Here is a 20,364-nt window from a genome sequence, read left to right on the forward strand (position 1 = left end):
ACAAACTTTAGAAATGCTTTGCAGTTTTAGTCAATTTTAATTATGGAAACTAAATAAAGTTTTAGCTCTGAGACGGGAAAATTAGCAGCAATAACAATCTCCAAAAAGCGGCAGTTAACAGTCATCGTCGCAGGTTTTAGGAACAAATCTGATTGGTTGAAATGTAAAGGCTAATTTGCATTCCAACACAATGTAACACCTTCTTGCTGACAGGTGTTATTAAAAGAGAGAGAGAGAGATCCAGACAGTTAACCCATCTTGTCAAATAACTGGCAGAACTCGGTACCTCGGCAAACTTTTCACAATGAATGACTGGGTCCATGCGATCATTGTGTTCATTTTTGGACTGGCATGTGAGTATTTATAACGTAGAGTCGATGTGAATGCGTGTTTTCGAAGATTATTTCGGTGATTTTTTAAAAAGTCAATTTTTTTTCTGTAATTAATTTGAGTAGCTTAACATTAATATTTGGAATCTGTTTTCTTTCAGTTTCTAACGCGGCGATTACAGTCAGTCAACCGCCTTCGAAATCTACTTCTCTCGGAGGAACCGTCCAAATAAGTTGCACCTTGTCTGGCGCCAGTTTAGGAAGCACTACCATATATTGGTACCAGCAGAAATCTGGAAATGCTCCCCGGTATCTGCTTTATCACTATGCTGGAAGCAGCACTAACAGAGCCCCGGGAGTTCCAAACCGATTTTCAGGTTCGGAGTCCGGTAACACGGGAACTTTAAGTATCAGTCAAGTTGAATCGGAGGACACCGCAGAGTATTACTGTGCTATGTGGATAAGCAACTTGTGCTACTTCGGCAGCGGAACCAAGCTGAACGTTGGCAGTGAGTAAATTCCTTTCTGTTACATTGTTCAAAACTCGCTTCCGGTTAATAGCAAAACATTCCCTGGGTATCTTATTTTGAATAAATTGAAATGTCCTTTTAACAACACAACCATGAATTCAATTTAACCTATACAAGGCGACTTGCAAATAATGTTTGTATCTGTCCATTTCGATAATGCTTTCTGATCTATCTGTCAGTCTGCATTAAGTTGTCTTAGCTCAGGCAGAATAACAACAAGCAGCAAAATTCCTGTACCATCAGATCAGTGGGATGAACAAAGCGCTTTAATCCTAATGTGCCATCACACGACCTTGCAGAGAAAGAAAACATGTAGATTCCCGGTAATACCAAGAAAAATCTCAATGGTTTTAAGTCCCGTTCCTTAAAGACTTTACCAAATCACAGTGCCTATTGACACAAGTAAATAATGAGCACTTGCGCCAGTTACGTGAACTGATGGACCTCGCGTAGAAATAGCCCCTTATAAATAGCCCATCAAATATAGCAAGAGAAATAGGAAGGCAAAAAATGGATGGTAAATCAAACTGACTACAACGCTCTGCATTCGGACCCCCTGCTAACTTTTAACGAAAAGTAAAGTTTATTAATTAGCCACAAGTAAGGCTTACACTGCAATGAAGTCACTGTGAAAGTCCCCAAGTCGCCACACTCCAGCGCCTGTTGGGGTGAATGCACCTAACCAGCACGATTTTCCGACCGTGGGAGGAAACCAGAGCACGCGGAGAAAACCCACGTACACATGGGGAAAACGTGCAAACTCCTGACAGGCAGTGACCCTAGGCGGGAATCGAACACGGTTTCCTGGCGCTGTGAGGCACTAACACTAACCACTGTGCCATCGTGCCGCTCCTTCTCCAATGGAATTATTGCTACACTGAATATCCCGGATTTGATTTGAACTGAGGTTCAACCCGGAATTTTGATTTAAACAGACAGTGCAGGATGATTGGCCGCTCATGAGGAAACTCTTTCTATTGGACATTGTTTAATTGTACAGCACCCAAAGAAAAACTTTGAATTCACACGGCCCCTGTAAGTAAGGCTTGTATACTTCTCTGTCGAAGCGAATGCTGGGTTGCAAGTAAAATAGCGAATCACTTACTGGTCTTCTCTGTAATGAATGAAACATTAACAAGTTTTACTACAGCGCAGAATCTTTTTAAAACTAACATTGTGTGAACATGTGATCAGTGACATTAAATTTTATCATTGTGCTCCAACAATTCACATTGCCAGATTGCCCTTTGTATTGAGCATGCGCCCCACAGAGAAACATCTCCAGTTATTTCTGATGTTGAAATCTGATCTGAGTTTGTTGCTTATTTCCAGGCAGAGACCTGTAATCAGAGAAGGCAGAATGTGACCCAGTGTAACAATTCCACTGTATTAATAATGTTAATCATATCTAACACTTACCTCTTCCACTAATAATGCAGTCGAACTCGTCCACTATAAGACTAAAAGACCATCTCTTAGCTCTAAACCTTGCTCGGAAAGTTGCATCAATATAGCGCCTCCATACCAGCAATATTAAGTGCCGATTGTAACTTGGCCCAGAGTGTAGCACGGTGGATGCTGGGTCGACAAAAGATTTTTCATTTCCCCCGACTCCTACTTCTGTCGACCTTAATGTAAAACTCTCTGTCCATAGATCACCAGTGTTAGCCTGTTGCACAAAGTCAAGGTTTCTATCATCTTGTCTAACAAAAGACGCACATTTAAGGACACACCCCGTACTGATAAATAGTTGCGTTTATTTCGTGGCTTGCATCCGATACATACCAGAGTGTTTGCTGTAATATTTTTATTAATGAGATCCCCAAAATGATCTCCGCGGCCACTTTTCCCCACAGACAGTAATGAGACCAATCACTGGTTAATCTGCTTTCGCACAATGAGGACAGTCTGTCGGCATCTCCAAAACTGTAAGATTTAGTGAGTTAGGTCCATCAATCGAGGATCTTGGTTTAAATCTAATCCAAAAGCTGTCACCACCGCCTGAACCACATTCCCTTCGCTGGAATATCAGTCTAGGTAGCGCGGTCAGCTTCCAGCGTGGAGTTGAAACCGTCTGACCCAAGAGGGGAGAATCTCACCGGGTGAAGCTGCCAGAGAAACTGCAACTACACTGCTCAGGATTATAACATAAAAGTTCATCAGTGAAACCTGATGGTAAAACTGATCAACATTTCTGCCCATTGGAACACAATAGGGCAAATTTAGTGTATGTTCAGCGTTTGTAAGTCTATTTCTAATTTTGACTGGCAACGCAGATTTTCAATGTGGAGACACGGCAGCTAAAAATAACAGCGTTATTTTCAACAATATATCATGAACCAAGATATCTTTAATGATATTCTGGGAGACATTGAGAAATATAATGCGCATGTATTGAATTGTTTTCTGTAAAATTGAACAGAGTCAACCCCAGTTCGACTCCAGTCAGTCATTAAAACTGAACTTCGCTTTTTGGATCCAAATGTCCCAACGATCTCCCTCCTTCACCTTTCCTCGGATGAACACACAAAGTAAAGGGATCTATTTATTGTATTCAATGAATGACAGAATTTGGATCATATTGTTTGGAAAATTAAAGTGCGTCAAACAAATCAATTCCCCAACACTAAACCTATTTTATTTTTAAACCAGGTCCGCAGAAACCATCTGTCTCCCTCCTCCCACCTTCATCGGATCAAATCACAGTGAAGAACACGGCGACCCTGGTGTGTTTGGTGAGCGGTTTTAAACCGGGAGCTGCGGAGATTGAATGGACTGTAGACGGCAGCGTCAGAGGGAATGGTGTTGAAACCAGTCGGGTCCAGCAGGAGGCGGACAACACGTTCAGTATGAGCAGTTATCTGACTCTGTCAGCCTTCGAGTGGAACTCACACGAGCTTTACTCCTGTCTGGTCAAACACGAGGCTCTAGCAAACCCACTTAAAACAACCGTCTCCAGATCGAGCTGTATGTAAATTCAGAAACTGTTCTCGACCCAGCTGCGAATGTTTGTTCATTTCTGTTCATTTCTTTCATGTGACAAAAAGGGTAGAAATTGATCGCATTTCAGAAATTTAAGAAAATGGCCACCGCGGCTGGAGCTTCGGGTTTTATCACTTGCTCTTTTTAAAGGGTCTTCGATCGGACCATTGCCGGTGTTCAGTGAAACCTCGTTGTTTATTAATTTACCTTTATGTGTCCGATAATCGTAATTAAAATGCAACAATCTGGTTATGGCAATTTAAGAGTCTACTCACAGTTAGACATTTAGGTAAAACTGTTCAATAAAATAATTAAGATCAAATGCAATACGACCCACCGTATCTTTTATTGCTATTTTCAAGATAAGTCAAATTTAACACTTTTTCGGTATTATTCAGCCTTACGTAACATGGTATATTGAAAAACTTTCATTGTCAACTTTGAGATGTAAGCTATTGTTCGTACTCTCTGTTGGTGGGGTACCCGAGTTGACCGGTACTGCCCAAGCTTTAGACCATGCAAGACACACGAAGCCAGTATTTCTGTATTAAAGATGTAACATATTAAAACCAACGGCTGCCAGGAGGTCATCAAAGAGTTAAGTAGCTCTGACATAGAGCAGCAAAATCTCTCCAATGAATCTAACATATACAATCAAAAACAAATCAATTATACTTTTCTTCCCTTATGAATCATTTCCGTCTTTCAGTAACTTTAAAACAATCATTTTCAAGATGCACAAATTAACAGTAAAACAAGTCAAATACCCTATCCAACCGCATTCTATCCCTCAGCATAATGGTATTTTATTAGTCCGAGAAATCTGGAAGGTAACTCCTGTAGCGGGATCTTTCTTTTTACTCCACTTGCGGGCCGGTATTTGGGGGTCCGCCGATAGCTGTGAGTGTCTCTCTCCTACAAATTTCAAAGGATCGGGGAATGCCGCACTGGGGCAACTCCGCAGGAGAGAGCGCTGAACCAGGCTCAACGTTTATACCTGACAGGTAGCCTGATACTTATATCACACAGCTATCCCAAAACCACCACCTGGGGGTCTGCCAATAGCCGTGAGTGTCTCTCTCCTACAACTTCCAAACGGTCAGGGAATGCCGCACTGGGGCAGCCCCGCAGGAGAGAGCGCTGAACCAGGCTCACCATTTATACCTGACCGGTAGCTTGATACTTATATCACACAGCTATACCAGAACCACTACCAAGGCCCGAGTGATTAACTCCCTTGTCGGTGGGACAATAGCCACCCTGTACCCACACCACTCGAGTGGGTTCCCAAGAGATAGAAACAGAGAGACTGCAACAGTTCCCGAAGGTTGGAAGGTCGCAAAGTCAATCCTGATATTTACGAAAGGAGGAATAAATAAATTGGGGAATCAGGAGACAGTGAACCTCGAATCAGGGACAGGCAAAAATCTAGAACCTCGTTATTGGAGGCGTGATAACAGGGCACTTAGAAAGTCAGTTTTTTGAGGATGTCACTGGAAAGAAGAATAAGGTGGGATCAGCGGGTTTATTAGTATCTTTACAAAAAACTATGAATCAGGTACCACCACACACATTTAATAGACAAAATTCGGGAACATGGGATTGGGTGCAATTTATTAGCCTGAATTGAAATTGGTGAATGGACAGAAAATAGGAAGCAGGAATAAATTGGTCATTATCGCGTTGGCAGCATTTAGAGAGCAGGGTTTGGAAGGATCAAAACATATTTATAATATTTTAATTTTCGACGCAGAGAGCTGTAGAATCGCAGTCACTGTATTTATTCAAGCCTGAGATTTATTTTGGGTTATTAAGCTAATTATCGAATTTGGGGAGAGCGCAGGAAGGTGGTCTTGAGGTAGATGGTCTGTCCATGACTTTGCTGAATGGCGCAACAGATTCGAAGGACTTAAGTTCACCTTCCTGCTCCTATTTCTTATGTCCTTATGTCCAGCTGTTAAGTATTTTCTTGTGTTGATTACGGACGAAGGGAATAGGAAGTAATTTAATTTTTATTCGGCTTGTCCCATGTCGATCAATCACAAGCTGAAGAAGCTTGCTAAAGCCAGGTTAAAAACTGTCAGTGCAAAACTTTAACAGAAACAATATAAGGTTTCAATCCATCCTTTGCTTGAGCGCGTGGCTGATGATTTTGGCTTCATCACAGATATCCACATTCAGTTGCGCAGCCTGTTAGCCAATGCGCCGTTTGACCAAGCACTGTTCTGAAGCCTGCAAACATGCGCTATCTCCTGTGCCAGCTGAAGAACTCTGTCTAGGTACTATTAATGACAATAGAGCCTTTAGCAATTAGATTGATGAATTCCATAGGCATTGGACAAAGAAAATTAAACCTGGTACATTGTTTCCTGGCCACTGAAACTGATTTGCAGCATTTCGACTGAAATGTATTCTTTAATCGTGCATTCTATTCACTATGACATCCTTCAGAAGAGACATGAAACTGTGTCTCCCTTTTGTATCCCATGTAGATATGATTTTTATTGAAAGAACAGGGACAGGCCCTTCGGCCCACCAAGTCTGTGCCGATACAGATGCCTCTCGAATCTAATATTTTCTTGCTTCTACGTGGTCCATAATACTCCATTAAAGAAAATAAATCCATATAATCAATCCATGAAAGTATTCGAAAAACAAATTTCCCTTCAATGAACATCACTAGAAATGATTATGCTGTGATGACGTTTCTGCTTGCGAAAGTTTGATGTGCACAAATTTTCTGCCGCGATCCCTATATCACAACAGTGACTACACTTCAAATCTATTCCATTGACTGTGAAGAGCCTCAGGACGTCCTGATATCGTGAAAGGCGCCATGTAATTGTAATGAGGAGAATTGTCAGGAGGAGAATTGTCAGGGGAAAGATGAGTTGAGTGGGATTTCACGGATCTCCCTTCCAAAGCGCCATTCAGTCTTGATCGGCTGAGCCGCCTCCTTCTGTATGTGATACTGCTCCATGATTTCAAATGATACGTTCGAGGGATGGCATGGAATTGTGAGAGAGGAAGCGTCCAAAAACATTTGTTTTGCCGCGAAGGAATCGGGGGAAATAAATCCATGATCGCTTCATACTACTGAATGGTCTCTAAATAAAGGAATGCGTTCATTTCAATTAAATTCTGGAACCAACTGCTTCGAATTTTCCAGTGCGCCGTTAAGGAATGGATTCCACTTCGAGCAGCGCATGAACTCTACCCATATTGATTCAATTTCATGGATATGCACAACATGTGATCTCTCCTATTTCTGAGACTTGATACAGGCGCGCATTTGATACTCAATTCTCTGTTAATAACGTGCTTCCCAAATGCGAGCAAATGATGGCCAAATAGCCGTGAAAACTCAATAGGGGCGTTATTGCCCATCCCTTGTTGATCTTGATCAGAAGGAAGTTGGGAGTTAGCCACGTTGCTGTGGCTTTTGTGTCACATGTAGGCCAGACCAAGGCAAAGACGGCAGATTTCCTTCCCTGAAGGTACATTGGTGCACCAGATGGGGTTTTCCGACAGTCGTTTCATGGTTCTCAATTCCAGACTATTTTAATTGCACCAGGTGCCGTAGCGGGATTTGAACCCTTGGCCACAGTACATTAGCTGAGTTTCTGGCTTAATAGTTCAGCGATAATACCACTCGGCCATAGATCCACAGGCAGATCAATTGCTTCCAAAAAATCTTGAAGTAGGAAATTGCAGGAGCTCTGGCAGGAATAACCGAGAAATTGCTGAATACTGTGGAGGTGTCTGGACACGAGACATAAGCAGGTTAACTCTTTTAATGGTAGAAAAAGTGATTCATGGAAACACATGTGGTGAGTCTGCCGCCCATTGTGTGGAAAATTCGGGAAACATTTATTAAAGATAATATCATCGAGCAGAAAGCAGATCTACAAAGATAGGACATTAGAGTCATGACTGAGAAGTCATTAACTTATTGTGTTTCTTTGGTAAAGGGCCTTGATAGTTGGAAAGTCTGGTACTTGGATTTCAGAGAGACATTTGATACAGATCCTGCGGAAAGATTGGTACTGGAATTGAACAATGCAGTAACGATTTGAAATATGTCACAATGGATAGTCTTCCAGACACCTGAAGAGGGGTGCACACGACTCCCCTATCATGCCTCTCCCAGTCTGACCATAACAGACCTTTTGTTTTTTGGGGTGGCGGGGGGGGGGGGGGGGGGGGGGAATGGGGGTCGGGGATGGAACTGTGGGTGGTCGGGGCCGTATTAAACGTAGACATTTATGTGTTGTTTTCAAAGAACTTAATCTGGCTGGCCTCCATGCATTTAAAACAAGAGAAAAGGTTAACGTGCGTGGATATAAAAAACCACTCAGGTAAAGGGACAGACACATTTCACATAGTAAATCTCAATTTCGGAATATGCTCACCCACACAGTAAAACAAGCCGAATTGCCAAACTTTGCAGTAGGCGGCTGTTTCCTTAGCCAAATTAAAATTCAATGCTATAAGGAAAAGTAAAGGAAAATTTCACTGTGATGAGTATTTTACTGTATCTGTGGCAGATTTTCTGCATGCTGGTCTTGGGATTCCAGGAATTGAAGCCCATATAAAAGTACATTTCCATAGGGAATTGATTTAAAAATTGTCATTCGTCTTTTCCTAAGGTTGATGATTTTTGCACCCGCTCTGTCTTTCGATGTGTAGTCACTGTCTCTGTGCTGTGTTGTTAAACTGTAACAGAGAGAGGATCGTAACTGGGGACAGAAGAGGAGTGGCAGAGTATTTCGGCCCCACTGGCACATTGATCTCCGATAACCGTTGTCGCAGCTTGTGTTCTGTATTCTGTTATTAGAGTCACCTGACCTCTCTCGCCATAATGATCTCAGCTGATATCAGAACACACATCCGTAAAATCCCTGTAATCAGGTAGGTCAGATTCATCATGCATCTTGATGAGACAGGAGGATTGCGTGTCTATTTAACTTTTGTACTGGTCGTCTTTCTGAGTCTGATTAAGAGATCGCATTATCGAAATATACATTTGAGGGGCGGCACAGTTTCAGTAATTATTTTGAAGCAGTTCTTGAGATCGGCAGGTGTTACATTCCATGAAGGTGTCTGGGCGTGTCTTAGTTGTATTCCTTATCGGAGTTGTTCGTAAAACTGGTCATCTGGTAATACCAGACTCCAGGTGACTTGCGGTAGCCATCTTAATTCAGTGACTTAGGTTGCTTTGTAAACATATTTTAAACAGTTGAATATGTATTCAATCAGGTGATTAAATGAAGGATTAATACCACTCATGTACAAGTAACATGATCGTGAGAATAAATAATTGTTAATCAATAGAATCCAGAGGCCTGTGTCCCAAAGATTTTCTTCATCTTTGGAATGTTACCCACGTGTGCAATATGGGAGGATGTATTTTGTTTAATATCTTTATATGCGACCTGAGCTAGGAGTCAAGGACACGATGGTAAAAAATGTAACTGAAAGTAGGTGAGGAAACAGTGGACTCAGAAGCAAAACAGATTCACCCTGGAGAGATTTTGAATGGAGCTTGGAATTGTGCAGACATCTACCAGATGAATTTCAATGTAGAGAAATGTGAAGTGGGGAAAGTAATTCAGGAGGGTACTCATATTTCTAGAGCGATGGCGTAATGTGGGTACAAAATGAAAAATGAGAAAAAAAGTTGCGCTCTCTTATTGATTGATAATGAGTTGAAGATTTCTCAGTAATATTTGGTAGCAGTGACTAACCATGAATTCAATTTAACCTATACAAGGCGATCCTGCAAATAATGTTACTATCTGTCGCCTTCCAATTCGATAATGCTTTCTGATCTATCTGTCGGTCTGCATTGAGTTGTCTTAGCTCAGCCAGAATAAGAACAAGCCGCAAAATTCCTGTACCATCAGATCAGCGGGATGAACAAAGGGCTTTAATCCTAATGTGCGATCCAATGACCTTGCAGAGAAAGAAAACATGTAGATTCCCGGTAATACCAAGAAAGATCTCAATGGTTTTAAATCCCGTTCCTTAAAGTCTTTACCAAATCACAGTGCCTGTTGACACAAGTAAATAATGAGCACTTGCGCCACTTATTTGAACTGACGGACCTCGCATAGAAATAGCCCCTCATAAATAGCCCCTCAAATATAGCAAGAGAAACAGGAAGGCAAAAAATGGATGGTAAATCAAACTGACTGCAACGCTCTGCATTCGGACCCCCTGCTAACTTTTAAAGTAAAGTATATTAATTTGTCACAAGTAAGGCTTACACTGCAATGAAGTCACTGTGAAGTTCCCCAAGTCGCCATACTCCAGCGCCTGTTGGGGCTAATGCATCTGTTGGGGCTCATGCACCCTGAGTAGCACATCTTTCCGACTGTGGGAGGAAGCCGGAGCACCCGCAGAAAATCCACGTACACACGGGGAGAACGGGCAAACTCCTCACGGGCAGTGCCCCTAGGCGGGAATCGAACCCGGTTTGCTGATACTGTGAGGCAGTAATGTTAACCACTGTGCCACCGTGCCGCCCCTTTGCAGATGGAATTATTGCTGCGTTGAATATCCCGGATTTGATTTGAACTGAGGTTCAACCCGGAATGTTGATTTGAACAGACAGTGCAGGATGATTGGCCGCTCATGAGAAAACACTTTCTACTGGACATTGTTTCATTGTACAGCACCCAAAGCAAAGCTTTGAATTCACACGGCCACTGTAAGCAAGGCCTGTATACTTCTCTGCTGAAGCGTATGCTGTGTTGCAATTAAAATAGCGAATCACTTACTGGTCTTCTCCGTAATGAATGAAACATGACCAAGTTTCACGACAGCGCAGAGCCTTTTTAAAACTAACATTGTGAGAACATGTGATCAGTGGCATGATTAAATTTTATCATTGTGCTCCAACAATTCACATTGCCAGATTGTCCTGTGTATTGAGCATGCGCCCCACAGACAGAAATCTCCAGTTATTTCTGATGTTGAAATCTGATCTGAGTTTGTTGCTTATTTCGAGGCAGAGACCCGTAATCAGAGAAGGCAGAATGTGACCCAGTGTATCAATTCCACTGTATTAATGATGTTAATCATATTTAACACTTACCTCTTCCATTAATTATGCAGTCGAACTCGTCCACTATAAGACCATAAGGCTATCTCTTAGCTCTAAAGCTCACTCGGAAAGTTGCATCAATATAGCGCTTCCAAAGCAGCAAAATGAGTGCGGATTGCAACTTGGACCGGAGTGCAACACGGTGGATGCTGGGTCGACAAAAGATTTTGCATTTCTTCCGACTCCTACTTCTGTCAACCTCAATGTAAAACTCTCTGTCCTTATCATCAGTGTTACACTGTTGCACAAAGTTAAGGTTTCCATCATCTTCTCGAACAAAAGACGCACATTTAAGGATATAACCCGTACTAACAAGTAGTTGGGTTTATTTCGTGGCTTGCATCCGAAACATACCAGAGTGTTTGCTGTGATATTTTTATTAACGAGGACCCCAAAATGATCTCCGCGGCCACTTTTTCCCCATAGATGGTAATGAGACCAGTCACTGGTTAATCTGCTTTCGCACAATGAGGATAGCCTGTCGGCACTTCCTCCAAAACTGTAACATCTAGTGAGTTAGGTCCATCAATCGAGGAGCTTGGTTTAATTCTAATCCAAAAGCTGTAACCACGGCCTGAGCCACTTTCCCAGTCAGTCCAGATAGCGCGGTCAGCTTCCCGTTTGGAGTTCAAACCGTCTGAGCCAAGGGGGAAGAATCTCACATGGTGAAACTGCGAGAGAAACTGCAACTACACTGCTCAGGATTATAACATAAACGTTGATCAGCAAAACATGATGGTCAAATTGATCAACACTTCTTCCTATCGGAACACAATAGAGCAAATTTAATGTATGTTCAGCGTTTCTAATTCTATTTCTAATTCTAACTGGCAATGCAGCTTCTCAATATGGAAACACGGCAGCTAAAAATAACTGCGTTATTTTCAACAATATATTATGAACCAAGATATCTTTAATGGTATTCTGGGAGAAATTGCGAAATATAATGCACATGTATTGAATTGTTGTCTATAAAATTGAACAGTCAACTCCAGTTCAACTCCAGTCAGTCATTAAAACTGAACTTCGCTTTTTAGAAACAAATGTCCCATCGGTCTCCCTTTTCCAGATTTCCTCGGATGAACGCACAAAGTAAAGGGATCTATCTATGATCTATAATGATTTTCCAAACAATATGATCTAAATCCTGTCATTCATTGAATACAATGAATGAATGACAGAATTTAGATCATGTTCAATGAATGACAGAATTTAGATCATATTGTTTGGAAAATAATTATGCGTCAAACAAATCAATTCCCCAACACTACTCAACCTATTTTATTTTTAAATCAGGTCCGCAGGAACCATCTGTCTCCCTCCTCCCATCTTCATCGGATCAAATCACAGGGAAGAACAGGGCGACCCCTGGTGTGTTTGGTGAGCGGTTTTAAACCGGGAGCGGCGGAGATTGAATGGGCTGTGGATGGCAGCGTCAGAGGGAATGGTGTTGAGACCAGTCGGGTCCAGCAGGAGGCGGACAACACGTTCAGTGTCAGCAGTTGTCTGACTCTGTCAACCTTAGAGTGGAACTCACACAAACTTTACTCCTGTCTGGTCAAACACGAGGCTCTAGCAAACCCACTTAAAACAACCGTCTCCAGATCCAGCTGTATGTAAATTCAGAAACTGTTCTCGGTACAGCTGAGAATAGAACATAGAACATAGAACAGTACAGCACAGAACAGGCCCTTCGGCCCACGATGTTGTGCCGAGCTTTATCTGAAACCAAGATCAAGCTATCCCACTCCCTATCATCCTGGTGTGCTCCATGTGCCTATCCAATAACCGCTTAAATGTTCCGAAAGTGTCTGACTCCACTATCACTGCAGGCAGTCCATTCCACACCCCAACCACTCTCTGCGTAAAGAACCTACCTCTGATATTCTTCCTGTATCTCCCACCATGAACCCTATAGTTATGCCCCCTTGTAATAGCTCCATCCACCCGAGGAAAGAATCTTTGAACGTTCACTCAATCTATCCCCTTCATCATTTTATAAACCTCTATTAAGTCTCCCCTCAGCCTCCTCCGCTCCAGAGAGAACAGCCCTAGCTCCCTCAACCTTTCCTCATAAGCCCTACCCTCCAAACCAGGCAGCATCCTGGTAAATCTCCTCTCCACTCTCTCCAATACTTCCACATCCTTCTTATAGTGAGGTGACCAGAACTGCACACAATATTCCAAATGTGGTCTCACCAAGGTCCTGTACAGTTGCAGCATAACCCCACGGCTCTTAAACTCCAACCCCCTGTTAATAAAAGCTAACACACTATAGGCCTTCTTCACAGCTCTATCCACTTGAGTGGCAACCTTTAGAGATCTGTGGATATGGACCCCAAGATCTCTCTGTTCCTCCACAGTCTTCAGAACCCTACCTTTGACCCTGTAATCCACATTTAAATTAGACCTACCAAAATGAATCACCTCACATTTATCAGGGTTAAACTCCATTTGCCATTTTTCAGCCCAGCTTTGCATGCTATCTATGTCTCTTTGCAGCCTACAACAGCCCTCCACCTCATCCACTACTCCACCAATCTTGGTGTCATCAGCAAATTTACTGATCCACCCTTCAGCCCCCCTCCTCTAAGTCATTAATAAAAATCACAAAGAGCAGAGGACCAAGCACTGATCCCTGTGGCACTCCGCTAGCAACCTGCCTCCAGTCCGAAAATTTTCCATCCACCACCACCCTCTGTCTTCGATCAGATAGCCAGTTACCTATCCAATCGGCCAACTTTCCCTCTATCCCACACTTCCTTACTTTCATCATAAGCCGACCATGGGGACCAAACAAATGAATGTTTGTTCATTTCTGTTCATTTCTTTCATGTGACAAAAAGGGTAGAAATTGATCGTCTTTCAGAAATTTAAGAAAATGGCCACCGCGGCTGGAGCTTCGGGTTTTAGCTCTTGCTCTTTTAAAAGGGCCTTCGGTCGGAACATTGTCGGTGTTCAGCGAAACCTCGTTGTGTATCAATTTACCTTTATGAATCCGATAATCGTAATTAAAATGCAACAATCTGGTTTTTGCAATTTAAAAGTCTACTCACAGTTAGACATTTAGATAAAACTGTTCAATAAAATAATCAAGATCAAATGCAATACGACCCACCGTATCTTTTATTGCTATTTTCAAGATAAGTCAAATTTAACACTTTTTCGGTATTATTCAGCCTTATGCAACATGTTATATTGAAAAACTTTCTTTGTCAACTTTGAGATGTAAGCTATTGTTCGTACTCCCTGTTGGTGGGGTACCCGAGATGACCGGTACTGCTCAAGCTTTAGACCATGCAAGACTCACGAAGCCAGTATCTCTGTCTTAAAGACGTAACTTTATTTATACCAACGGCCGCCAGGAGTTCATCAAAGAGTTAAGTAGCTCTGACATAGAGCAGCAAAACCTCTCCAATGAATCTAACATATATAATCAAAAACAAATCTATTATACTTTTTTCCCTTATGAATCATTTCCGCCTTTCAGTAACTTTAAAACAATCATTTTCAAGATGCACAAATCAACAGTAAAACAAGTCAAATACCTTATCCAACCGCATTCTACCCCTCAGCATAATGGTATTTAGTCCGAGAAATCTGGAAGGTTGCCTTGGCTGACTCCACATCCTATTACCTAGGTAACCTAAGACACTTAGCCCAGAGTTCAAATGAGCGTTCTCACGGGTCCCCTCAAAGTCCACTGTACAACCACACTAACTCGACACCACGTCTGGACACCAGTCTATCTCGTCCGGACAATGAATAAACCTATTCATGATATATGATTAGGTGTTTGATATGTTCCTTCCATCCGAAACTTTACTGATAAAACTTGCATATTTCCAAGGCCTAAAATTCTCTCGCAATATGGCTTACCGAAATGACTTTGATCATGATGCCTTGCGATAAAATGCTGTTCGACTAAAGTGAACAATATTCCTTAAAATCAATAACAATGCATCCAAATAGCAGCAGATATGTTTTATAACCATAATCATTCGTTTGAATCAGGTAGTGCATCTCATATGTGTAAATTGCTTCTTGTTAGCTGATAAACTTATTTTAACAGTCATTTAACTGAATGCTGCTAGTTCCGTCAGTGCCTTTATGTCTTCTGGTTCAAAAATCTTACCACCCCATTAAGGGCTCCACCTACACACTCTTTCATCAAATCTCAGAATCCCCTTTGTTAGCCCTTATAGTTTTTAAAGCTCGTTGCATCTGCCTTCACTCTATTTCTCTGCTGATTTACACATTAACGTTATCAGGAAAAAAGACCCACCGCTGTTACAGAGTCTGGTGAAATACCATTGTCGTTATACTGAAAGGCTCTTTATCAATTATCTTTATGCATCCGATAAGACTAATTAAAATGCAGCAAATCAAATCAATCAAAACAATATGGTCATTGTAGCTTCAGTTTTGGATCAGTGTAAGAATCTCCAACTAAAGTTGATGAATAAATGAACTGACCTAAGATTCAAATGCAATACATTTTATCGTGTCTCTTATTGTTGAAGAAAATATGTCAAATCTAATACTTCATGGGTAATAGTAAGGATCATTTAGTAAACAAGGCGCAAAGTTATACAGAAACAAATTTCACCACTGTTATAGAGTCAGGTAAAATACTCAAAGTCAGAGAAGTTAACAGCACAGAAAGAGGCCCTTTGGCCCATCGTGACTGCACCGGCCATCATGCACCAACCGATTGTAATCCCATTACCATATACTGTATATTCAAAAGAGTTGTAAGATAGGGGTTTTGGGGTTTTGAGAGTTCAACAAAGGAGGACCAAGAAATTCATGAGATCAGAGCAAAGATTTGACTAGCAAGAGTCCTAAAGACAGCTTGTAACTTCATCTAAACATATACAGATAAGAAGTGATCAATGGATATAAATGTGCGAAGGTTAGCGGCAAAAACTGATGAAATCATGAGGAATTACGCCAGAGAAACAGTCCGAAGATAATTAGAAATCAATGGTTGAGCAAGAACGAAGAAGTTAAATAAATTAGTATAAGACAAGAAGTAGTAAATGTGAAAATAATGAGAATAAATCCTGACAAATCCCATGTGACTGAGGACCTATATCATGTAGTTGAAATGAGGTGACAGCAAGGAGATATTGAAATCAAACTTCCGGAATCCCTTAATTCTGCAACAGTTCTCGAAAGTTGGAAGGTGGCAAAGTCAATCCTGATATTTACGAAAGGAGGAATAAATAAATTGGGGAATCAGAAGACAGTGAGTCTAGCACCAGGGGCAGGCAAAAATCTAGAACCTCGTTATTGGAGGCGTGATAACAGGGCACTTAAAAAGTCAGTTTTTTGAGGGTTTCACTGGAAAGAAGAAGAAGGTGGGATCAGCGGGTTTATTAGTATTTTTTACAAGAAACTAAGAATCAGGTACCACAACACACGTTTAATAGGCAAAATTCGTGCACATGAGATTGGGTGCAATATATTAGCCTGAATTGAAGCTGGTGAATGGACAGAAAACAGGAAGCAGGAATAAACTGGTCATTATCGCGTTGGCAGCGTTTAGAGAGCAGGGTTTGGACAGGATCAAGACTTGCATGAAGTTGCAATGTGCAACATATTTATAATATTTTAATTTTCTACGCAGGGAGCTGTGGAATCGCAGTCACTGTGTTTATTCAAGCCGGAAATTTATTTTGGCTTATTAAGGTAATTATGGAATTTGGGGATAGCGCAGGAAGGTGGTCTTGAGGTAGATGATCTGTTCATGACCTTGCTGAATGGCGCAACAGATTCGAAGGGCCAAAGATCATCTTCCTGCTCCTATTTCTTATGTCCTATTGTTCAGGCTGTCAGTATTCTCTGGTGTTGATTACCGACGAAGGGAATAGGAAGTAATTTATTTTTTATTCGGCTTGTCCCATGTCGATCAATCACAAGCTGAAGAAGTTTTCTAAAACCAGGTTAAAAACTGTCAGTGCAAGACTTTGACAGAAACAATGCAAGGTTTCAATCCATCCTTTGTTGAGCACGTCGCTGCTGATTTTGGCTTCATCACAGATATCCACATTCAATTCTGTTAGCCAATGCGCCGTATGACCAAGCACGATTCTGAAGCCTGCAAACCTGCGCTATTTCCTGTGCCAGCTGAAGAACTCTGTCTAGGCACTACTAATGACGGTACAGCTATTTAGCAATTAGATTGATGAATTCCATAGGACAAAGAAAATAAAACCTGGTACATTGTTTTCTGGCCACTGAAACTGATTTATAGCAGTTCGACAGAATTGCATTCTTTAAGCGTGTCAGTCTATTGACTCTGACATCCTTCAGAAGAGACATGAAACAGTGTCTTCCTTTGTATCCCATGTAGATGTGACTTTTATTGAAAGAGCAGTATAGCACAGGAACAGGCCCTTCGGCCCACCAAGTCTATGCCGATAGAGATGCCTCTCGAATCTAATATTTTCTTGCCTCTACGTGGTCCATATCTCTCCATTAAATAAAATAAATCCTTGAAATCAATCCATGAAATTATTCGAAAAACAATTTTCCCCTCAATGAACATCACTAGAAATGATTATGCTGTGATGACGTTTCTGCTTGCGGAAGTTTGATGTGCACAGATTTTCTGCCGTGATCCCTATATCACAACAGTGACTACACTTCAAAACTATTCCATTGACTGTGAAGAGCCTCAGGACGTCCTGATATCGTGAAAGGCGCCATGTAATTGTAATGAGGAGAATTGTCAGGAGGAGAATTGTCAGGGGAAAGATGAGTTGAGTGGGATTTCCCGGATCTCCCTTCCAAAGCGCCATTCAATCTTGATCGGCTGAGCCGCTTCCTCTATGTACTACTGCTCCATGATTTCAAATGATAAGTTCGAGGGATGGTATGGAGTTGTGAGAGAGGAAGCATCCAAAAATATTTTGTTTGCCGTGAAGAAATCGGGGGAAATAAATCCATTATCGCTTCATACTACTGAATGGTCTCTAAAAAATGGGGCGGCACGGTAGCACAGTGGTTAGCACTGCTGCTTCACAGCTCCAGGGTCCCGGGTTCGATTCTCGGCTCGGGTCACTGTCTGTGTGGAGTTTGCACATTCTCCTCGTGTCTGCGTGGGTTTCCTCCGGGTGCTCCGGTTTCCTCCCACAGTCCAAAGATGTGCGGGTTAGGTTGATTGGCCAGGTTAAAAAAATTGCCCCTTAGAGTCCTGGGATGCGTAGGTTAGAGGGATTAGCGGGTAAATATGTGGGGGTAGGGCCTGGGTGGGATTGTGGTCGGTGCAGACTCGATGGGCCGAATGGCCTCCTTCTGCACTGTAGGGTTTCTATATATAAAAAAAATAAAGGAAAATGTCCATCGCAATTAAATTCTGGAACCAACAACTTCGAATTTTCCAGTGCGCCGTTAAGGAATTGACTCCACTTCGAGCAGTTTTTCCGACAATCGTTTCATGGTTTTCAATTCCAGATTGTTTTAATTGCACCAGCTGTTGTAGCGGGATTCAACCCTTGGCCACAGAACAGCAGCTGAGTTTCTGGATTAATAGTCTGGCGATAATACCACTCGGCCATCGATCCACAGACAGGTCAAGGGCTTCCAAAAAATCTTAAAGTAGGAAATTGCATGAACTCTGGCAGAAATATCCGAGAAATTGCTGAATACCGGGGAGGTGTCTGGACACGGGACATAAGCAGATTTTAATGGTAGAAAAAGTGATTCATGGAAACCCATGTGGTGAGTCTGCCGCCCATTGGGTGGAAAATTGTGGAAACATTTATTAAAGATAATATCATCGAGCATCTGTACAGAAAGCAGATCTACAAAGAAAGGACATTAGAGTCATGACCGAGAAGTTATTAACCTAACTTATTATGTTTCTTTGGTAAAGGGCCATGATAGTTGAAAAGTCTGGTACTTGGATTTCAGAGAGACATTTGATACAGATCCTGCGGAAAGATTAGTACTGGAAGTGAACAATGCAGTCACGATTGGAAATATGCTCCAATGGATAGTCTTACAACCACTTGAAGAGAGGTGCACACGACTCCCCTATCATATCTCCCCAGATCTGACCATAACAGACCTTTTGTTTTTTGGGGTGGAGGGGGGAGAGGCGGATGCGGGGCTGCGTGTGGTCGGGGCTGCATTAAACGAAGATGAAGTTAGCTGTCTGTGCTTAATCATGCACGTGTTGTTTTCAAATAACTTAATCTGGCTAGACTCCATGCGTTTAAAACAAGAAAAAATAGTAACTTGCGTGAATATAAAAATCCACCCAGGCTGGAGGCCTGTGACTAGTGGTGTTCCGCAGGGCTCTGTGTTGGGACCTCTGCTGTTTGTGATTTATATAAATGATCTGGAAGAAGGTGTAACTGGGGTGATCAGTAAGTTTGCGGACGACACAAAATTGGCAGGACTTGCAGATAGTGAGCAGCATTGTCAGAAGCTACAGAAGGATATAGATAGGCTGGACATTTGGGCAAAGAAATGGCAGATGGAGTTCAATCCTGATAAATGCGAAGTGATGCATTTTGGTAGAAATAATGTAGGGAGGAGCTATACGATAAATGGCAGAACCATAAAGGGTGTAGATACGCAGAGGGACCTGGGTGTGCAAGTCCACAGATCCTTGAAAGTGACGTCACAGGTGGAGAAGGTGGCGAAGAAGACATACGGCATGCTTGCCTTTATAGGACGGGGCATAGAGTATAAGAGTTGGGGTCTGATGTTGCAGATGTATAGAACGTTGGTTCGGCCGCATCTGGAATACTGCGTCCAGTTCTGGTCGCCACACTACCGGAAGGACGTGGAGGCTTTGGAGAGAGTACAGAGGAGGTTTACCAGGATGTTATCTGGTATGGAGGGGCTTAGTTATGAGGAGAGATTGGGTAAACTGGGGTTGTTCTCCCTGGAATGACGGAGGATGAGGGGAGACTTAATAGAGGTGTATAAAATTATGAAAGGCATAGATAGGGTGAACGGTGGGAAGCTTTTCCCCAGGTCGGTGGTGACGTTCACGAGGGGTCATAGGTTCAAGGTGAAGGGGGGGAGGTTTAACACGGATATCAGACGGACATATTTTACACAGAGGGTGGTGGGGGCCTGGAATGCGCTGCCAGGAAAGGTGGTGGAGGTGGACACACTGGAAACGTTTAAGACTTATCTAGACAGCCATATGAACGGAGTGGGAATGGAGGGATACAAAAGAATGGTCTAGTTTGGACCAGGGATCGGCGCGGGCTTGGAGGGCCGAAGGGCCTGTTCCTGTGCTGTATTGTTCTTTGTTCTAAAGTGGCAGACATATTTCACAAGGTAAATCTCAATTTCGGAATATGCTCACCCACACTGTAAAACACACCGAATTATCAAACTTTGCAGTAGGCAGCTGTTCCCTTAGCCAAATTAAAAGTCAATGCTATAA

General features: G+C 42.2%; 1 protein-coding gene across 1 annotated transcript; it reads left to right on the plus strand.

Moving 5' to 3' along the window:
* Positions 1-231: 231 nt before the first annotated feature.
* Positions 232-4,166, plus strand: LOC144503123 (immunoglobulin lambda-1 light chain-like). Its single transcript, XM_078227633.1, has 3 exons — positions 232-353; positions 491-838; positions 3,512-4,166. The coding sequence occupies exons 1-3, from the start codon at positions 305-307 to the stop codon at positions 3,832-3,834; spliced, it is 720 nt and encodes a 239-aa protein (XP_078083759.1). The 5' UTR covers positions 232-304; the 3' UTR covers positions 3,835-4,166.
* The last annotated feature ends 16,198 nt before the right edge of the window (positions 4,167-20,364 follow it).

The sequence above is a fragment of the Mustelus asterias genome, chromosome 13, assembly GCF_964213995.1.
Source record: "Mustelus asterias chromosome 13, sMusAst1.hap1.1, whole genome shotgun sequence".
Taxonomy (NCBI): domain Eukaryota; kingdom Metazoa; phylum Chordata; class Chondrichthyes; order Carcharhiniformes; family Triakidae; genus Mustelus; species Mustelus asterias.